The sequence below is a fragment of the Boleophthalmus pectinirostris genome, unplaced genomic scaffold (genome assembly GCF_026225935.1).
Source record: "Boleophthalmus pectinirostris isolate CB_2022bp ecotype Guang Dong unplaced genomic scaffold, ASM2622593v1 HiC_scaffold_16, whole genome shotgun sequence".
In the NCBI taxonomy this organism is placed as follows: domain Eukaryota; kingdom Metazoa; phylum Chordata; class Actinopteri; order Gobiiformes; family Gobiidae; genus Boleophthalmus; species Boleophthalmus pectinirostris.
This window is the reverse complement of record NW_026571095.1, coordinates 35816473-35836210: the sequence shown is the minus strand read 5'-3', so window position 1 is coordinate 35836210 and position 19738 is coordinate 35816473. Positions and strand designations below refer to the sequence as shown.

The following is a 19738-nucleotide window of genomic DNA, read 5'->3' as shown; positions in this document are numbered from 1 at the left end:
TGTCTCTGTGTGTGTCTCTGTGTGTGTCTCTGTGTGCGTCTCTGTGTGCGTCTGTGTGCTCTGTGTGCGTCTCTGTGTGTCTGTGTCTCTGTGTGTCGTCTCTGTGTGCGTCTCTTTGTGTCTCTGTGTGTCTGTGTGTCTGTGTGTGTCTCTGTGTGTGTCTGTGTGTGTCTCTGTGTGTGTGTCTCTGTGTGTGTCTGTGTGCGTCTCTGTGTGTGTGTGTGTCTCTGTGTGTCTCTGTGTGTGTGTGTCTCTGTGTGTGTCTGTGTGTCTCTGTGTGTGTCTCTGTGTGTGTCTCTGTGTGTCTCTGTGTGTCTCTGTGTGTGTCTCTGTGTGTCTCTGTGTGTCTCTGTGTGTGTCTCTGTGTGTCTTGTCTCTGTGTGTGTGTGTGTCTCTGTGTGTGTCTCTGTGTGCGTCTCTGTGTGTGTCTGTCTGTGTGTGTGTGTGTGTTCTCTGTGTGCGTCTCTGTGTGTGTGTCTCTGTGTGTGTCTCTGTGTGTCTCTGTGTGTGCGTCTCTTGTGTGTGTCTCTGTGTGTCTCTGTGTGTCTCTGTGTGCTGTGTCTCTTTGTGTCTCTGTGTGTCTCTGTGTGTGTGTGTGTCTCTGTGTGTCTCTGTGTCTCTGTGTGTGTGTCTCTGTGTGTCTCTGTGTGCGTCTCTTGTGTGTCTCTGTGTCTCTCTCTGTGTGTGTCTCTGTGTGTGTCTCTGTGTGTGTGTGTGTCTCTGTGTGTGTCTCTGTGTGTGTGTGTCTCTGTGTGTGTCTCTGTGTGTGTCTCTGTGTGTCTCTCTGTGTTGTGTGTCTCTGTGTGTGTCTCTGTGTGTCTGTCTGTGTCTCTTGTGTGTCTCTGTGTGTGTCTGTGTGTGTCTCTGTGTGTCTCTGTCTGTGTGTGTGTGTCTCTCTGTGTGTCTCTGTGTGTTCTCTGTGTGTCTGTGTGTGTCTCTCTGTGTGTCTCTGTGTGTGTGCGTCTCTGTGTGTGTCTCTTGTGTGTGTCTCTGTGTGTGTCTCTGTGTGTCTCTGTGTGTCTCTGTGTGTCTCTGTGTGTGTGTCTCTGTGTGTGTGTGTCTCTCTGTGTGTCTCTGTGTGTCTCTGTGTCTGTGTGCTCTGTGTGTGTCGTCTCTGTGTGTCTCTGTGTGTGTGTGTGTCTCTGTGTCTCTCTGTGTGTCTCTGTGTGTGTCTCTGTGTGTGTCTCTGTGTGTCTCTGTGTGTCTCTGTGTGTGTCTCTGTGTGTGTCTCTGTGTGTCTCTGTGTGTCTCTGTGTGTGTGTGTCTCTGTGTGTCTCTGTGTGTCTCTGTGTGTGTGTGTCTCTGTGTGTCTCTGTGTGTGTCTCTGTGTGTGTCTCTGTGTGCGTGTCTGTGTGTGTCTCTGTGTGTGTCTCTGTGTGTGTGTCTCTGTGTGTGTCTCTGTGTGTGTGTGTCTCTGTGTGTCTCTGTGTGTCTCTGTGTGTCTCTGTGTGTCTCTGTGTGTCTCTGTGTGTCTCTGTGTGTGTCTGTGTGTGTCTCTCTGTGTGTCTCTGTGTGTGTCTCTGTGTGTCTCTGTGTGTGTCTCTGTGTGTGTCTCTGTGTGTGTCTCTGTGTGTCTCTGTGTGTCTCTGTGTGTCTCTGTGTGTGTCTCTGTGTGTCTCTGTGTGTGTCTCTGTGTGTCTCTGTGTGCTCTGTGTGTGTCTCTGTGTGTGTGTCTCTGTGTGTGTCTCTGTGTGTCTCTGTGTGTGTCTCTGTGTGTGTGCTCTGTGTGTGTCTCTGTGTGTGTGTGTGTCTCTGTGTGTCTCTGTGTGTGTCTCTCTCTGTGTGTGTGTGTGTCTCTGTGTGTCTCTGTGTGTGTCTCTGTGTGTCTCTGTGTGTGTCTCTGTGTGTGTCTCTGTGTGTCTCTGTGCTCTGTGTGTCTCTGTGTGTCTCTGTGTGCTCTCTGTGTGTGTGTGTCTCTGTGTGCGTCTCTTTGTGTCTCTGTGTGCGTCTCTGTGTGTGTGTCTCTGTGTGTGTGTGTGCTCTGTGTGTGCGTCTTTGTGTGTGCGTCTTTGTGTGTGCGTCTCTTGTGTGTGCGTCTCTGTGTGTGCGTCTCTGTGTGTGTGCGTCTCTGTGTGTGCGTCTCTGTGTGTGCGTCTCTGTGTGTGCGTCTCTGTGTGTGCGTCTCTGTGTGTGCGTCTCTGTGTGTGCGTCTTTGTGTGTGCGTCTGTACATGTGCTGTTTGGCTGACAGGTTTCTTCTTCTTCTTCAGTGGAGTTTCCTCAGTGCGTTTGAGTTTCTTGGCATTAGAACATTTCAGGAGGACGAGGAGGAAGAGGATGAGGAAGAGCTGAGTTCAGGTAGTTTGAGTTTTTGTTCCGTTTTCAGGGTCAGATCCGGGTGAGGAAAAGGGGGAGGTGCTACGTTCCAGAGGTTGGCTGTGATTGGTCGCTCAGGCTCTGTCCAAACTTTTACTTTTTTTCACATTTGTGCTTTTGTCAAGAGTCAAGAGGAGTTTGTATTTGTATGTTTACGTTTTAATCTTGCTGAGTAACGTGGTGAAGCACTAACGCCCCACAACCAGAAGGTCTCAGGTTCAACTCCCGCGTCTTTCTGTGTGGAGTTTGCATGTTCTCCCTGTGACTCTGGTTTCCTCCTTCAACACAAAACGGCTGAGGTCCTGACCGAGACTGTGAGTGTCGCCCAAGTTTAATACAAAGACTTTTATTTTATCATAAGGAGGGTTTGAATACAGCCCAGGAGAGATCACTAGATTACTCAAACATGCACCTCTTCAGTAGAGTGTAACGATATTGGCCATATCATGAAATCGTCGTAGTAAAATCGCCATGATATCGTCGTGGTCTCGTTACGCCAGATCCGGCTCTCCAAGACCTTTAATCTGGCCCTCGGCTGATTTTCTACTAAAATATTTTAATTATATTTTCTATTAAAATCTTGTTAATTTTCTGTGGTGTTTATCACAGCAGCGTCTCCAGCGTCTCTGTACGTGGCCCCTCCCACCAGAGCAGCACAAATGAAGACTTGTCTCTTTCCAAACGCTCTTAAAGGACGATCGTTTTGACTGTTGACCGTGACACCCTCATCAGAAAAATGTCCAACATGAGAAAAGTGGAGCCGAGTGCAGGATTTTACAACAAAAATTGACTTATTCCTATTTGCAAACAAGTTCATGTTAAAACTTTGTGTTAAAATTGTATTTTTCTTAAAGTTTCAGGTTGTTCATAATATTATAATATTTTGTAAAAGAAAGAGTTCATCAATTAAAAAAGATTTCTGTAATAGATTTGTGTTTCTCTGCACAAATATTTGAACTTATTGTTATTTTTGGGGGTTTATATGACATGAGTTTTCTGATCCGGCCCCTTTGGGATCAGAGACGATTGGATACAGCCCCTGGACCAAAATGAGTTTGACACCCCTGGTCTAGTCTATTACTGTCCGAATAAAACGTTCATTCATTAGTGGCAAAACTGGAGCCGAAATATAAAACTCCATCACATTTAAGTTTGTTTTTTATTTCCTACGAGGACGACTCAAATCTACATTGAGTAATAATGTGTTTAACGCAGCTTTGTGCAGATTTGTTTACGTTTTACAGAAACAAAACTCAAAGCCACATGACTCATTTGCATAAGTGCGAAAAAAGCTGCTCACTCCTTGTGGCTGATGTGGTTTAGTTTCTGTCGGACTAAAGGACATGACTCTACGAGACTCCTGACTAGAGTTTTATTACAACTGTTGCATTTGTTACTTGAATTTTGCTTTTTTTACTTTTCAATCTGTTCAAAATATCACTGGAGGATATGAAAATGACAATAAATGTTTGACCAAATGATGATCAAAGTATTTTATCATGTCACTGTTGTTATTATGTAGAATTTTGTATATCGTGAGCTTTCCCACGATATCGCAATAAATATCATGACCGTGACAATATCGTATCGTGAGACTTGGATATCGTTACACCTCTACTTTTCAGGCAGGTTTCTAATCTCAGAACACGGGAGAAAACTCCAAAGAAGTGATTTTTGGAGAACACCTTGTCTTTAGATTCTCTTTGTGCTTTTCTTGCTGTGCTCATTTTTTACATTTGGACCAAAAACACTCAAAAATTTCTTTTGTAAAACGCGTGAAGAGTGGACAGAGCCTGAAGTCCAACCAAAAGAGAAACGTGTGTGCGGAGTTCGAGGAGGGACAACGATGGCCGTCGCCTTCGCCGTTGTTGCCGTCGCTGTCGTATCCCGGGGTGATTTTTTTTTTTTACTTTTCACCGCGTTCGGTAAAAAGAAAGTCTGATTTCTCCTTCGCAGACAGGTCGGTTTAAAAGGAGGAGGAAGAGGATCCCTGATGAGAACAAAAAAGTCACAGATACAAGTGCTAGAGTTTGTGCTGGAACAGAGCCACGCTGCAAAAAGTCACGATACGGGAGCTTAAAGAACGATTCAAATGTTCTGATTTTGAGCAGTTTTGACTTTTTTTTGGTATTTGTCTGATTAAACCAATTTTTTTACTGGTTTAAAAGTCGATCTTTCAGAAAAACTGCAACTTTCCGATGGGTTCGCCTCGCCGACTTGCTCATCTTTGAGAAGTTACGGCTTTGTTTGGAATGTTCCACAGTATAGCATTAAACTTATCTAACTTCATCGAGACCAGCACCAAGTTGCAAGGTAAGATCTGCGGAGAGGCGACGCCGCTCACGGTAAGAATACATGTTTTTCACGGATTTCTTTCGCCATAAAATTGTCGAATTCATGAGTTTAAAGCCGTACTGTGGAACATTTGAGATTAAACAATAACAGATGAGCAAAAAAAAAAAAGCAGAGAACTCATCAGAAAGTTTTCTTCAAAGTTTTCTTGAAGCAAATATTGAGCATAGAAATATGAAAAGTGTTCAGAAATGTGTCTCAGACGTCAGTGGTTGGTTTTGGGTTTTGGGTTTTTTGGGCAATTACCAAACCTGCGTAAAAGCTGCTCTCCCTGTAGTTTATGACATTTAGATCCGTACAAACACGTTCTGAAATGTGATTCTTGCAGCAGTTTGTCTGTTTAATCGAATCGCAATCGCAATGTCTGTACTGTGTGACCTGCACTGGCTCCTCGTCTTATATCGGGTACAATTTTAAAAGCAATTACCGTATTTTCCGTCACTGAATGGTCTATTTTCGAACTTTTTTCACATATAAAGGAAACACAACAGTTGGATGGGTGAGTGGTTTTGTTTGTTTGTTCGTTCACGGTGACTCTGGGCTTTGTTCAGTTGTGGTGTGCAGGGAGGGTGCTGTCTGGGACCAACGGATTGTCGGCGTGTTCGCAGTGACTCAGTTGTGCAGTTTTGGTTCGTTTCTAGGTTCCGTTCCTCGTTGGCGTGGAGTGATGAGTGTGGCTGCGGGTGTTTTTCACCGCGCGGTCACTGTCTGCTCTGTGTGTGTTTGTTTGTTCTGGGGGTGCTGCGGTTTTGTAGTTTACCAGAGCAGCCGCGGGGTCTTAAAAGTCTTGAGTTACGTTAGGGACGGGCATTCAATGAAATTTTCTTAATCGATCGTCGGAAGAATTAACGATCAATTATCGATTAATCATTAACGTTTTTATATTAAAATGATCATCATTATTATTACTATCTGCACTACTAATCTGCATAAATAAATTCAACTTTACGACATAAAACCGTAACGACTCTAGAGCCACATCAGCCCGTTTGACATTATAATGTGTTTAATTCAGTTTTGCGCAACTCTCACAGAAACTAAACTTAAAACCGCATCGCTAATTTGCATAAACTAAGTTTATGTTTAGTTCGTTTTAGTGTAAACATAGTCTTTGTTATTGATCCGTGTGTGTAATCTGTGGTGTGTGTTGTAACAGCGTGTCTCGGATGCTGGGCGACTGGAGCAGCTCCGTAGGCGACACGTGTCTCATTTTGGCAACACTTTTGCGGTTTGTGGAGGTTAGGAGGGGCTTCGTTGCATCGTTGGACCCTGGCGATGACGGGATTGTGACGTCATCGTTTTCCAAAAGCTGCGGTTTGCTCGTCCACACGAAAACGCAACGCTGGCGTTCTCAGATTTCTTCACTCTGGAACCCGTTCTCAAAAAACACAGTTTTCGCCCACACAAAACGCCGGCTCCGTGTGAAACGCCAAAACGAAAACAAACTTCACCGTTTTGACCAAAAAACGTTGTCGTGTGGACGGCCCCTAAAAAAGGTCTTAAAATTCATTTTCCTAAATTAAGGCCTTAAAAAGTCTTAAATTAGATTGTCCAAGTCTTATTTTTTTCACAAAGGTCTTAAATTTCATTAGTCTATTTATTCCTCCGTTCCGTTTCTCGTCGGTGTGGAGTGATGAGTGTGTCTGTGGGTGTTTTTTTCGCCGTGCTGTCACTGTCTGCTCCGTGTGTGTTTGCGTGCGCTGCCAGTGGTGCAGCTTTGTAGTTTACCAGGGCAGCCACGGGGTCTTAAAAGTCTTAAAAAGGTCTTAACATTCATCTTCCTAAATTAAGGCTTTAAAAAGTCTTAAATTATGTTGTCCAAGTCTTATTTTTTTCACAAAGGTCTTAAATTTCATTAGTGTATTTTTTTGTTTACTCAGCCGGGCTGCAGTGCAAATGTTAAACAAGGATGGAAGAAAAAAACACAAAATCACGTTATGTGTATGTGCAAACAATACTTTGGTTTCAGGCGCTGGCAGCAATGAGTAAACATCAGTAGAGTTGAGGAAGACGTGGGATGGATCATGGGGAAGTGTCGGTTTAATTCACAGTGGCTCTTAAATTCTAGATCTATTAGTTGGTTGGTCATTATTAGAATTGGATCTGGTGTTTTTCACCCACATCATGGCTGCGATGTTGGTCTTGATTTTCATTGAAGTGGTCTTAAAAAGGTCTTAAATTTGGAGTTGTCAAACCTGGGGACACCCTGTTTACTGAAGTCATGCTGGGACGTGTATAGGGCGCTCTGGATTGTGGCACGCAGTCGTTTTTTGATGGGTTTGGAGGCTTTTGAGCACGCCCTATAGTCCGGAAAATACGGTAATTGTTTTCAAATGTTTGCACTCTCCAGTCTATTTGAGGGAATCACTGCAGCCCTGAGATCAACCGTCCTGCTCCTGTCGGTCGAGCCCAAAACTCGGCTCAAGACGAGGAGGCTTTTCTGTGGACTAACCTTCCTCTTCCTGTCAGATTCTCTTAGTCTGTAACGAAGTTTTAAGACTAGACTGAAAACTCATCTCTTCTGCTTGGCGTTTAGTACGAGCTCGTCAGATTCTCTTGGTGTTTTTATTGTAGTTTTCACATGTTTTCTGTATATATGTACATGAGGGAGCATCATTTGCCCAACTTTTTGAAACATTTTTGAAAATCAGTCTGTACCTAGTATAAATTTTTTTCAAGTTCCATGAGAAATGTCATGAAATTCTCTTGATGTTCATTGGGTCCACCGAGACTCTGTAGAAATCTGAGCTGAAAAATCAGTTTTTCTTTAAAGGGCCCATCTCATGCAAAATCAACTTTTCAGACTTTTCTACCTTCTCAGAGTGATGTGTGGGCCTTGTATTTGTCACCAAAGTAGTTTTTAGATTGATTTGGTGTTTTTTTTAAACAAATTTCAGCATATTTCTGCCACCCTCCCACGTGACAACGAACTAAAACTGCTACAACGATGACGTGGTGGATACACCTATGACACGTTTGAAGTAGCAGAAAGCGCTTCGCACCTGCCCCCCTGCCCCGCTCCACCGCCTCTACCCCAACTGCAGTTACACGATATAATAAGTTTATCTACTAGTGTTTATTAATCCTTTACCAATCAGTAATGTTCAGCTGATGTCGACACGGTGCTTGAGCTTCGTGCTCCTCAAAGTCCTCGTCCGATTCCGGGTCCAACACATGCGGCTGAACGCGCTGTATCTCCATGATGAATAAAAGTTTATTCCTGCCGCTATCAGGGTGCACGTCTGTCTCCCCCTCCCTCCCTGAGATGGCGGAGGAAGGGCGGCTCACTCGTCGCTTACGTCACGTTTGGAGGGCGGAGCCTGTGCTTTCTCAGGACGGGCGGGGGAGGAGCAATAGTCGGACTTTCATAGTTCCAGGTCTGTGACGCCTCCAAGAAATCAGTAAGATTTCAGAACTATTGTGTCATGGATGTTCCAAAACCCAAATTGTGCTTGTTTATGTGCAGAAGATACAATGTGAAAAGAGTTATTTTACATCCTTATTCTTTCTGGAAACTTGTGTTTACCAAACCCTGAGTCGTACCTGTCATTGAGACGCTCTGCTGACATCACTTACTCCAATTTTTTATACAGTCTATGATCACTACAGAAAACTTTATGTCTCTCATTTCATCTTTGGATTTTGTGGATTTTGGATAATTATGAAAAAAAAAACACTCAAAATCTTAGAAAGTTATGAAGATAGAGACATAAAATTGGTACCAAAAGATGCGCAACAGCAACATTTATATTCCACTTTCACTGACTCCACGGCCCTAAATGGATTATTTTTAAAGTTATTTGAGAAAAACTGATTTTTCTTGTGGACACTGTTAGGATGGAACTTAAGAATCTCCGTGGACCCTGTAGAGTTGATTCAACTGAACAAATATTCCACAGATTTTCTTTTAATTGGTTTTGTCACATTTTAAATTTGAGTACAAGTTGAATTTCTTTCTTTTTTTGGGACAAATGATGCACCCTAATGTTTATCTGTAACTGTTTTTTCTGTTTTGTTCACTTGTATGGAAGCACTTTGGTCACCGACGTTGTTTGAAACGCGCTATAGAAATAAACTTACAAAAAATTGCAACTGGATATTTTCTCTAAATGATTCTGCTCTACTTTATCGGACTAAACCGGTCCAGGGGTGGGCAAACTTTTTGACTCGTGGGCTGCAAAGGTTCTAAAATTTGACGGAAGAGCTGGACCAGGAGTGAGATGGATGGAGTTTTTTGGTAATCCACCTCATACGAGAAAAAAATAACATGGGATACGTAGAAAATACATCCCACGTTATTGAAATAATCCATAATTCAAAAGCTTTACAACAAAATATCGGTGTTTCAAGTCCCACGGTGTTTACGATTTATTGCAATGGCTTTTAAAACACTGAAAATTATGATTATTATTATTATTCAAGTTCGGCAGGCCGTAGTTTGCCCACGCCTGGACTAGTCTGTTACTTAAAGGTTGTATAGAGGATTTTTTAAGGGAAGAGCAATACAGCAAGAGTCTTTTTTCAAATGTTGCGCATGCGTGACACGATCTTCCTCCTCCCGCCTCTTTCCTCTAGAAATCACGCCTGTTTACATCCAGTGCACGAATTTCTGTTGAAGTGACCTGTCTAGAAGTAATTTAGCGACCGACGCGTCAGTTTTTAGACCCTTCGTCAGCTTCAGTCGCGCCGTCGCTGGAAGGAATCTCCAAGAATCACCTCAGTTTGTCTTCGCTCCTTTTCGCCTTCTCTTCCTCTTTCAGCGACCTCAAAAAACGACTTTCTTTGGCGGCGAACTGGTCGTGGATTCTCGCCCGCCATCGCGACAAACTTTGTGCGAATTGCGACGAAGCGACAGTTTGAAAAAGCCTCTAAGAACCGCTGTATAAACCGCATAATCCCCGTGCACTGGCGATTCAGTTATTCTAGAAACGTAGGGAGTTTGATTGACAACCTAACAGCCAATAGATAAAGAGGAAGCCTCGTTTTCTATTGGCTGATGTTTATCTGGCCTCAACACGTCCACAGTTGATGGATTTTCATTGGTCATCATAATTCCAAGGCTGCTGCGTCTCTGTAATGGTATTTTAAACTTTTACTGACAATTTGAAACTAAAAAAACAAATCCTCCATACAACCTTTAAATCTTAAAACTGCTCAAAATAAGACCAGCGTTCTGAATCCGAAACGATTTAAACTCCAGTCGTGTTCGTTTTTGCGGCGTGTGTAAGAGTTATTGCAGCCCCCAGCTCGCGCCCGCTCCACTATAGCGTCGTCTCGTACTCGAGCCGCTCCTGCACCAGCGCGTCGTCCTTGTACTGGAGCCTAGGGGGCGTGAGCGAGCAGTCCACGGCGAGTATGGCCCTCCGGATGCCGCGGTCCAGGACGTGGCGCTCCCAGGCCGGGTACCTGTTCCGGCAGAGGTCGATCTTTATGACGGTTTCTTCGAGTCGGGGCGGGCGCGACGACGGCGTGGAGGGCGCGGTGGGACGGACCTGGAACACGGCGGCGCTCCCGTCCGTCGCCGAGGCCTTCTCCCGCTCCAGGGTGGACAGAGGACCCCCGCCGCGGTTGGACCGGAGAGAGTTGGTGGCGCCCTCCGACGGCAGCGTGGAGAAGTGCGCGGTGGGGTCCAGGTGCAGGCCCTGGCCGCTGGGCGAGCGGGCGAAGCGCGGCCCGTTGGGGTGGAAGAAGGCGTAGTACATGAGCATGAAGAGGACGCCGGTGAAGAAGGACGAGAAGATGACGCAGAGGGCGGGGACGGCGAACGAGTCGGTGGAGAGCGGCGTCCGGTACAGGTACCACAGCGTAGTGAGCGCCGCGTTCTCCACCAGGATCACCAGGTAATAGATGAACAACCGGAATCTGGAACAAACAAGAAAAGAGGGAGTAAGAGGAGAGGAGAAAGTGGAGAGGAGAGAAGAGAGCAAGGACAGAGGAGAGAGAAGAGGAAAGAGAAGAGGAGAGAGGAGAAATAGGGGGTGGAGAGAGGAGAGAAGAGGAGAGAGGAGAAGAAGGAGGAGACAAAGGAGAGAGAACAGAAGAGAGAGAAGAAGAGAGGAGAGGAAAGAGGAGAGAAGAGAGACAAGAGAAGAGCAAAGAGATGAGAGGAGAGGAGAAAGGAGAGGAAAGAGAGGAGAGAGACAGAAGAGAAGAGAGGAGAGAGAGAGAGAGAGAGAGAGAAGAGAGAGAGAGAGGAAGAGAGAGAGAGAGGAGGAGACAGAGGAGAGAGGAGAGAGAGAGAGGAGAGAGAGAGAGAGAGAGAGGAGGAGGAGAGAGAGGAGAGAGAAGAGAGAGGAGAGGAAGAGAGAGAGAGAGGAGAGGAAAGAGGAGAGAGGAGAGAGAGGAGATGAGAGAGTCAGGAGAGGGAGAGAAAAGAGAGAGTGGAGAGAGTAGAGAGGAGAGAGAGAGGAGAGAAGAGAGAGAGAGAGGAGAGAGAGAGAGAGAGAGAGAGAGAGAGAGAGAGGAGAGAGAGAGAGAGACAGGAGAGAGAGAGGAGAGGAGAGAGAGGAGAAAGGAAAGAGAGAAGAGAGGAGGTGTTAGAACAGAGGTGTATGAAATGAGACAAAGACAAACATGTGTTGACAGTTTTGCTGCAGTCGTGTTTAATGTCAGATCAGCTGTGGTGAGTTTCAGGTCTGTCAGTCTGTGTCAGTCCCAGTCTGAGGTTTGAGGTTTGAGGTTTGAGGTTTGGGGTTTGTTGTTGTTTGGAGCAGACTGAACACTTTGGACGAACAAACACATTTTTCTCATGGACTGTTTAAAGAGTTAACCTGCTCTGTGGTCACTAATGTCCAAAACACTCTTAAAATCACACTGCCACGTTATGAAGTGTTCCATAGTGCGGCATTAAACCATCGACTGTTTATATAAATGGACAGAGCTGACACACTCTCTGCAGCGTACCAAACAGGAAGTGCTCCAGGAGGCTCTTCCGGCTCCTTCTGACTCTGGCTCCAACTGACTCACATTAGGATCTTGTGTTTCTCTCTCTGTTCCTGCTGCTCTGAGTCTCGTCATTTTGATCTTAAAATGTTTCTATTAAACCTGCTCCATATGATCCGAATTTTTTTTTTTCACAATTTTGTCCATCAAAAACTTCCTGTCCATAACTTAGGCTACGTTCAGACTGCAGGGCTTAACGCTCAATTCCGATTTTTTTGTGAAATTCGATGTTTTTGCGAGGTCGTTCACATTTCCAATTAAATGTGACTTGTATTCGATCCCCAGTGTGAACAGTAAACGGCCCGAAAGTGTCCCACATGTGACACTGGAGACACGACGACGTCAACCGCAGCGAGCGTCTCTGTGTTTACAGAAGTTGTCCAAACATGGACGCAGCATCGAGCACCTGGAGATTTTAAAGTTCCTCTCGTACCGGAGCCAAAACATGAACAACTTACTTGTTTTAAGGAGGAGATTGAGAAGGAGAAGGACGAGGTTTTTGGCCGTGGTGTTTTGTGGTTCAGTCTGTTGAAAGGAACGTGTGGATGTGGAGATGGAGCCAAGAGTGGTGAGTGGTGATGTGCTTCACTTCAGTGACACGGAGTTCATTAACAATTTTCGCCTACTTCAGCGCAGAATAGTGACGTTTGTGTCTTGTTGATAACGTGTAGGTGGATGAATGCGCTTTGGCCGTTTAGACTGAAGTCGCATGTCAAAAGATCAGATATGTATCGGTTTTAGGAGCACATATCCAAGGTTGCGTTCAGACTGCAGCCTGAAGTGACCCAAATCAGATTTTTTGGCTTCTATGTTCCTGTATCTGATCTTTTAATGACAGTCTGAACGGCACAGATCAGATTTTTTCAAATGTGACCCAGGACACTTGGATATGTGCTCCTGAAACCGATACATATCCGATCTTTTGACATGTGACTTCAGTCTGAAAGCGCATCCATCCGACCTACACGTCATCAACAAACGACAAACGACACTATTCTGAGCTAAAGCAGGCGGAAACTGGAACTGTAAAATCGCCAGATGCTCAATGCTCGCGTCCATGTTTGGACAACTTCCGTAAACACAGAGACGCTCGCTGCGGTTGACGCATGGGGTTGAGGTCGTCGTGTCTCCAGTGTCACATGCGGGACACTTTCGGGCCGTTTACCGTTCACACTGGAGTCACATACAAGTCACATTTAATTGGAAATGTGAACGACCTCGCAAAAACATCGGATTTCACAAAAAAATCTGAATTGAGCATTAAGCCCTGCAGTCTGAACGTAGCCCAAGTGTCCTGGGTCGCATTTGAAAAAAATCTGATCTGTGCCGTTCAGACTGTCAATAAAAGATCGGATACAGGTCACATAGAAGCCAAAAAATCGGATTTGGGTCACTTCAGGCTGCAGTCTGAACGCAGCCTTAGAGTCTGGCTCCAGATTGGCTCCTGTGACCGTGAGCATCGAGAGTTTCATTTGAGTGGAGCTGAACGCTGTGGTGACGTCACACTCGCTTAGTCCACTTCTTTATCCAGTCTGTGCGTTAAAACTGTCTTGCAATTATTTTATTTATTGCACATTATATTAAAATAACTTTGAAAACCTGCAAAACTTAATGTGGGCTTGATATCGGCTGGTGATATCGGCCAGTAGCGTTCCACAGATCTGACCTAAATCCTGTTTAAATATCATGTACATCCCCATGGAGACAAGCAACCGGTGGACGCCCCCAGAAATGTTCCACCTTTAATGACGTGTAAATAATCATACAGTCTTTTAAATATTTATAAGAAATGATTAAAAAGAGTTATTGTATGAGTCTTGAACATGACTGTGGTGTTTGAGTCCAGATCAGAATGTCAAAGTTTAACGGAGGAAAAATCCAAACAGCTGAAGGCTCATGAGTCACAGACGGATCTGGAATCTGACCCACGACCCGACGAAAAAACGAAAAAACTAAATGAAAAAAACAAGAGCAGAACAGAAAACTGAAGAGCCCCTGTCTCACCCTGTGAACCAGGACTAAACCAGGACTAAACCAGGACTAAACCAGGACTAAACTAAACCAGGACTAAACCAGAACTAAACCAGGACTACCAGGACTAAACCAGGACTAAACCAGGACTAACCAGGACTAAACCAGACTAAACCAGGACTAAACCAGGACTAAACCAGGACTAAACCAGGACTAAACCAGAACTAAACCAGGACTAAACCAGGACTAAACCAGGACTAAACCAGGACTAAACCAGAAACTAAACCAGGACTAAACCAGGACTAAACCAGGACTAAACCAGGACTAAACCAGGACTAAACCAGGACTAAACCAGGACTAAACCAGGACTAAACCAGGACTAAACCAGGACTAAACCAGGACTAAACCAGGACTAAACCAGGACTAAACCAGGACTAAACCAGGACTAAACCAGGACTAAACCAGGACTAAACCAGGACTAAACCAGGACTGGACTAAACCAGGACTAAACCAGGACTAAACCAGGACTAAACCAGGACTAAACCAGGACTAAACTAAACCAGAACTAAACCAGACTAAACCAGGACTAAACCAACCAGGACTAAACCAGGAAAACCAGGACTAAACCAGAAACCACCAGGACTAAACCAGGACTAAACCAGGGACTAAACCAGGACTAAACCAGGACTAAACCAGGACTAAACCAGGACTAAACCAGGACTAAACCAGGACTAAACCAGGTAAACCAGGACTAAACCAGGACTAAACCAGGACTAAACCAGGACTAAACCAGGACTAAACCCAGGACTAAACCAGGACTAAACCAGGACTAAACCAGGACTAAACCAGAAAAACCAGGACTAAACCAGGACTAAACCAGGACTAAACCAGGACTAAACCAGAAACCAGGACTAAACTAAACCAGGGACTAAACCAGGACTAAACCAGGACTAAACCAGGACTAAACCAGGACTAAACCAGGACTAAACCAGGACTAAACCAGGACTAAACCAGAACCAGGACTAAACCAGGACTAAACCAGGAAACCAGGACTAAACCAGGACTAAACCAGGACTAAACCAGGACTAAACCAGGTAAACTAAACCAGGACTAAATAAACCAGGACTAAACCAGGACTAAACTAAACCAGAACCAGGAAAACTAAACCAGGACTAAACCAGGACTAAACCAGGACTAAACCAGGAAACCAGGACTAAACCAGGACTAAACCAGGACTCCAGGTAAACCAGGACTAAACCGGACTGACCAGGACCAGGATCAGGACCAGGACTGACTGAACTCACCCTGTCCTCGTTCTTTTTTCACGTTGAACCAAGATCAGCTGTAGACGACGAAGAATTTGACTCTCACGGAAACCAACCCCCGCCGCCCCCTGCCGCCCCCCTGCCGCCCCCCCGCCGCCCCCCGCCGCCCCCCGCCGCCCCCCGCCGCCCCCCGCCGCCCCCCCCGCCGCCTCCCCCGCCTCCCCCCGCCGCCGTGTGCGTCCCTCTTTGACGTTGAACCAGGAGAAGATGTAGATGATCCCCACCACCATGTCGAAGACGATCTCCTCCCACTTGGTGACGCAGTAGTCGGTCTCACAGTGCACGATCCAGAAGGTCATGACGCACCAGTGCAGCACGATGAAGAGGCCGAAGTACAGCTGGAACACGGAGGCGAAGAGCGCGAAGGTGATGACGCGCGCCGCCATCGTGAAGAAGTGCCAGCAGAACTGAAGCGACACGCCCAGGTAACTCATGGAGCGCTTGTCCTCACGAGACTCGCGCAGGGACTTCTGGTACGACGCCAGAGCCCACGCCAGAGACACCAGGGAGGCGGCGGCGGTCATACCTGCGACGAAGACGAGGGAGAGGAGGAGAGAAGAGGAGGGAGAGGAGGAGGGAGAGGAGGAGGGAGAAGGGAGGAGGAGAGGGAGGAGGAGAAGAGGAGAGAAGAGGAGGGAGAGGAGGAGGGAGAGGAGGGAGAGGAGGAGAGAGGAGAGAAAGAGGAGGAGGAGGAGGAGGAGAGGAGGGAGAGGGAGGGAGAGGAGGAGGGAGAGGAGGAGGAGAGAGGGAGGGAGAGGGAGGGAGAGAGAGGGAGAGGAGGGAGAGAGAGGGAGAGGAGGAGAGAGGGAGAGAGGAGGAGGAGAGGGAGGAGAGGGAGAGGAGGGAGAGGAGAGGAGGAGAGGAGGAGGAGGAGAGGAGGAGAAGAGGAGGGAGGAGGAGGAGGAGAGAGAGGAGGAGGGAGAGAAGAGGAGGGAGAGGAGGGAGGGAGGAGGAGGAGAGAGAGGAGGAGGAGGGAAGAGGAGAGAGAGGAGGGAGAGGAGAGGAGGAGGAGGGAGAGAGGAGGGAGAAGAGGAGGAGAGGAGAAGAGAGAGGAGGGAGAGGGAGAGGAGGGAGGGAGGAAGAGGAGGAGAGGAGGGGAGGAGAGGAGGAGGAGGAGAGGGAGGGAGAGGAGGGAGAGAGGAGAGAGGAGGGAGGGAGGAGGAGGGAGAAGAGGAGAGAGGAGGAAGAGAGGAGAGAGGAGGAAGGAGAGGAGAGGAGGAGGAGAGAGAGGAGAGAGGAGGAGAGGAGGGAGAGGAGGAGGAGGAGGAGGAGAGAGAGGAGGAGAAGAGGAGAGGAGGAGAGGAGAGAGAGGAGGGAGAGGAGGGAGAAGAGGAGGGAGAGGAGGAGGAGAAGGAGGAGAAGAGAGGAGGAGGAGAGGAGGGAGAGGAGGGGAGAGGAGGAGGGAGAGAGGAGAGAGAGGAGGAGAGAGGGAGGAAGGAGGAGGGAGAGGAGGAGAGGAGGAGGGAGAGGAGGAGAGGAGGAGGAGGGAGAAGAGGAGGAAGAGAGGAGGAGGGAGAGGAGGAGGAGGAGGAGGAGGAGGAGAGAGGAGGAGGAGAGAGAGGAGGAGGGAGGAGGGAGAGGAGGGAGAGGAGGGAGAAGAGAGAGGAGAGAAGAGGAGGAAGAAGAGGAGGGAGAGGAGGAGGAAGAGAGGAGAGGAGAAGAGGAGGAAGAGGAGGGAGAGGAGGAGAGGAGGAGAAAGAGGAGAGAGGAGGAGGGAGGAGGAGAGGAGGAGGAGGAGAAGAGGAGGAGAGAGGAGGAGGAGGAGAGGGAGGAGGAGGAGAGGAGGGAGAGGAGGGAGAGGAGGAGGAGGAAGAGAGGAGGAAGAAGAGGAGAGAGAGAGAGGAGGAGAGAGGAGGAGAGGAGAGGAGGAAGAGAGGAGGAGGAGGGAGGGAGAGAGAGGGAGAGGAGGAGGAGGAGAGAGAGAGGAGGGAGGAGAGAGGAGGAGGAGAAGAGAGGAGGGAGGGAGAAGAGGAGGAGAAGAGGAGGAGGAGGAAGAAGAGGAGGGAGAGGAAAGAAGAATATGAGATGGTACCTGGAATAATTCAAGATGAAAAACGATAATAAGAAGCAAAATTATCCACAAAAAAAACACTAAACCAGGACTGAAACTAGGTATAAACCAGGGCTCAAGCAGGTCTACACCAGGACTAAACTAGGACTAAACCAGGACTAAACCAGGTCTAAGCCAGGACTAAACCAGGACTAAACCAGGACTGAACCAGGACTAAACTAGGACTAAACCAGGGCTCAAGCAGGTCTACATCAGGACTAAACCAGGACTAAAACAGGTCTAAACCAGAACTGAACGAGGACTAAGTAAGGACTAAACCAAGACTGAACCAGGACTAAACCAGGACTAAACCAGGACTAAACTAGGACTAAACCAGGACTAAACTAGGACTAAACTAGGACTAAACCAGGACTAAACTAGGACTAAACCAGGACTAAACTGGGACTAAACCGGGACTAAACTAGGTCTACACCAGGTCTAAACCAGGACTAAACTAGGACTAAACCGGGACTAAACCAGGACTAAACTAGGACTAAACCGGACTAAACCAGGACTAAACCAGGACTAAACCAGGACTAAACCAGGGACTAAACCGGACTAAACCAGGTCTACACCAGGTCTAAACCAGGACTAAACCAAGACTAAACCAGGACTAAACCAGGACTAAACTAGGACTAAACCAGGACTAAACCAGGACTAAACCAGGACTAAACCAGGACTAATCCAGGTCTAAAGCAGGTCTAAACCAAGACACCGAAAATGAATTAATCAGTTAACGCAAAATTAACACGTTAACGAGCCCGGCCCTAATTTTTAAGCACTTTTAGAAGCGCTTTTCACAACTTTCAGAGACCAGAGTGGAGTTTTCCATCAACAACTAAACACACACACTCATGATCGGACAATAAAACACTTTAAAATTAGATGCAGGCAGAACACAGTGGATTATTTTGATGTTTATACAAAATATTTTTACTCAAGCAAGTCTTTAATAAGTGACTCAGGTTGGTGTGACTTTAACTCAGAAACAGACCAGTCGATGGGCAGCACAAGAGCTTTTTTGGTCGACCACAGCCCTAAACAGCGATACAAAAGTGTGTGTTGTGTGTTTGTTGTGTGTTTGTTGTGTGTTGTGTGTGGTGCACCTTGGACGGGCTGCAGCTTGTGCGTCTGGATGATGATGCAGAGCTGAAGGACGAGCTGAGGGGCGCTCTCCAGGAACGTGGCCAGGAGGTGAAGCATGCTCACGTCGGCAAACTCGTACACCATCCTCCAGTAGAACCTCCAGTGCTCTGAGTCCGAGGAGCGTCGGCTGCGCACGCCAAGGTAGATGGTGTGGAAGTATCTGCGGAGAGAGGAAGAGGAGAGACGGGGAGACGTGTAAATGTTTCTCGTTCGACTCCACAAACTCGTCATATTCATCTTCTGGTGTAAAGTCTTTGGAGCTGAAATTTTCTCGTCTTTGGGGCTGAATAACGGCTGCACTTTCAGAAGCTGTTGTTAGTTTAGTTTGTTTCTCCAGACAGAAAAGAAGCTGAACTATGTGACAGTTTTTGCTTCATGTGGAAAGTTCCAGGAATTACAAAGAAATTCATCAGAAACCAGGTCAACGAATCTGTATCTGACAGTTACAGCAAACTGCACCTGACACTCTCACCTGTCTCACCTGTCTCACCTGTCTCACCTGTCTCACCTGTCTCACCTGTCTCACCTGTCTCACCTGTCTCTTTTAGTCATGTTCTTGTGTATGATCATTTAAACCAGGGGTGTCAAACATAAGGCCCCCGGCCCTCCAAGACCTTTAATCTGGCCCTCGGCTGATTTTCTACTAAAATATTTTAATGATATTTTCTATTAAAATCTTGTTAATTTTCTGTGGTGTTTATCACAGCAGCGGCGTCTCCAGCGTCTCTGTACGTGGCCCCTCCCACCAGAGCAGCACAAATGAAGACTTGTCTCTTTCCAAACGCCCTTAAAGGACGATCGTTTTGACTGTTGACCGTGACACCCTCATCAGAAAAATGTCTAACATGAGAAAAGTGGAGCCGAGTGCAGGATTTTACAACAAAAATTGACGTATTCCTATTTGCACAATTCAGGTTAAAACATTGTGTTGAAATTTCATTTTTCTTAAAGTTTCAGATTGTTCATAATATTATAATATTTTGTAAAAGAAAGAGTTCATCAATTAAAAAAGATTTTTGGGGCATAAATCACATGAGTTTTCTGCTCCGGCCTCTTTGGGATCAGAGTCGGTTGGACACGGCGCCCGGACCAAAATGAGTTTGACACTCCTGATTTAACCTTTTAAAAGTCTTTGTGGTTTAATCTGAAGAGGAAACATCTGCACGGAGACGACCAGAGCTGAACTCAGGCGTTAAAGCAACATTACGGAACTTTTTGGAGGGGGCTCGTCACCTGCATGACTCTATGGAAACAGAAAGTTTAAAACACACTTCTGAACATTCTCCATGGAGATAGATGAGTTTAATGCCATACTGTGGAAGATTATAGCCAAAGGAACGTTTCCATGGAAACGAGCCAAGGGCGGTCCTCCTCCAGGTCAGATACGAGTCAGGTTTGTGGAGATGTAAGCCGCTACTATTATTAAGTAGTGCTGTAGTCAAGAGTGCACTAATCCAGACCAAGACCAGTCCGAGACCACAGAGTCCCGAGACCAGGACAAGACCAAGACCTCGGAGGGTCGAGACCCAGACAAGACCGTGTCCACAGGGTCCTGAGACTGAGACAAGGCCAAGACCTCTGAAAGTCAAGACCAAGACCAGTCTGAGTCCACAGAGTCCCAAGACCAGGACAAGACC

At 46.6% G+C, this 19738-nt stretch overlaps 1 protein-coding gene across 1 annotated transcript in view; it reads right to left on the bottom strand.

The window, feature by feature from the left end:
- Window positions 1-9928: 9928 nt before the first annotated feature.
- xkr4 (XK related 4) overlaps window positions 9929-19738 on the bottom strand; it is an 11889-nt gene continuing 2079 nt past the window's right edge. Inside the window, exons 2-4 of the mRNA XM_055151683.1 lie at window positions 18062-18261; window positions 15077-15431; window positions 9929-10529 (exon numbers count right to left, since the gene is read on the bottom strand). Coding sequence (XP_055007658.1) covers window positions 9929-10529; window positions 15077-15431; window positions 18062-18261 — 1156 coding nt within the window. The remainder of the gene's footprint in view (window positions 10530-15076; window positions 15432-18061; window positions 18262-19738) is intronic.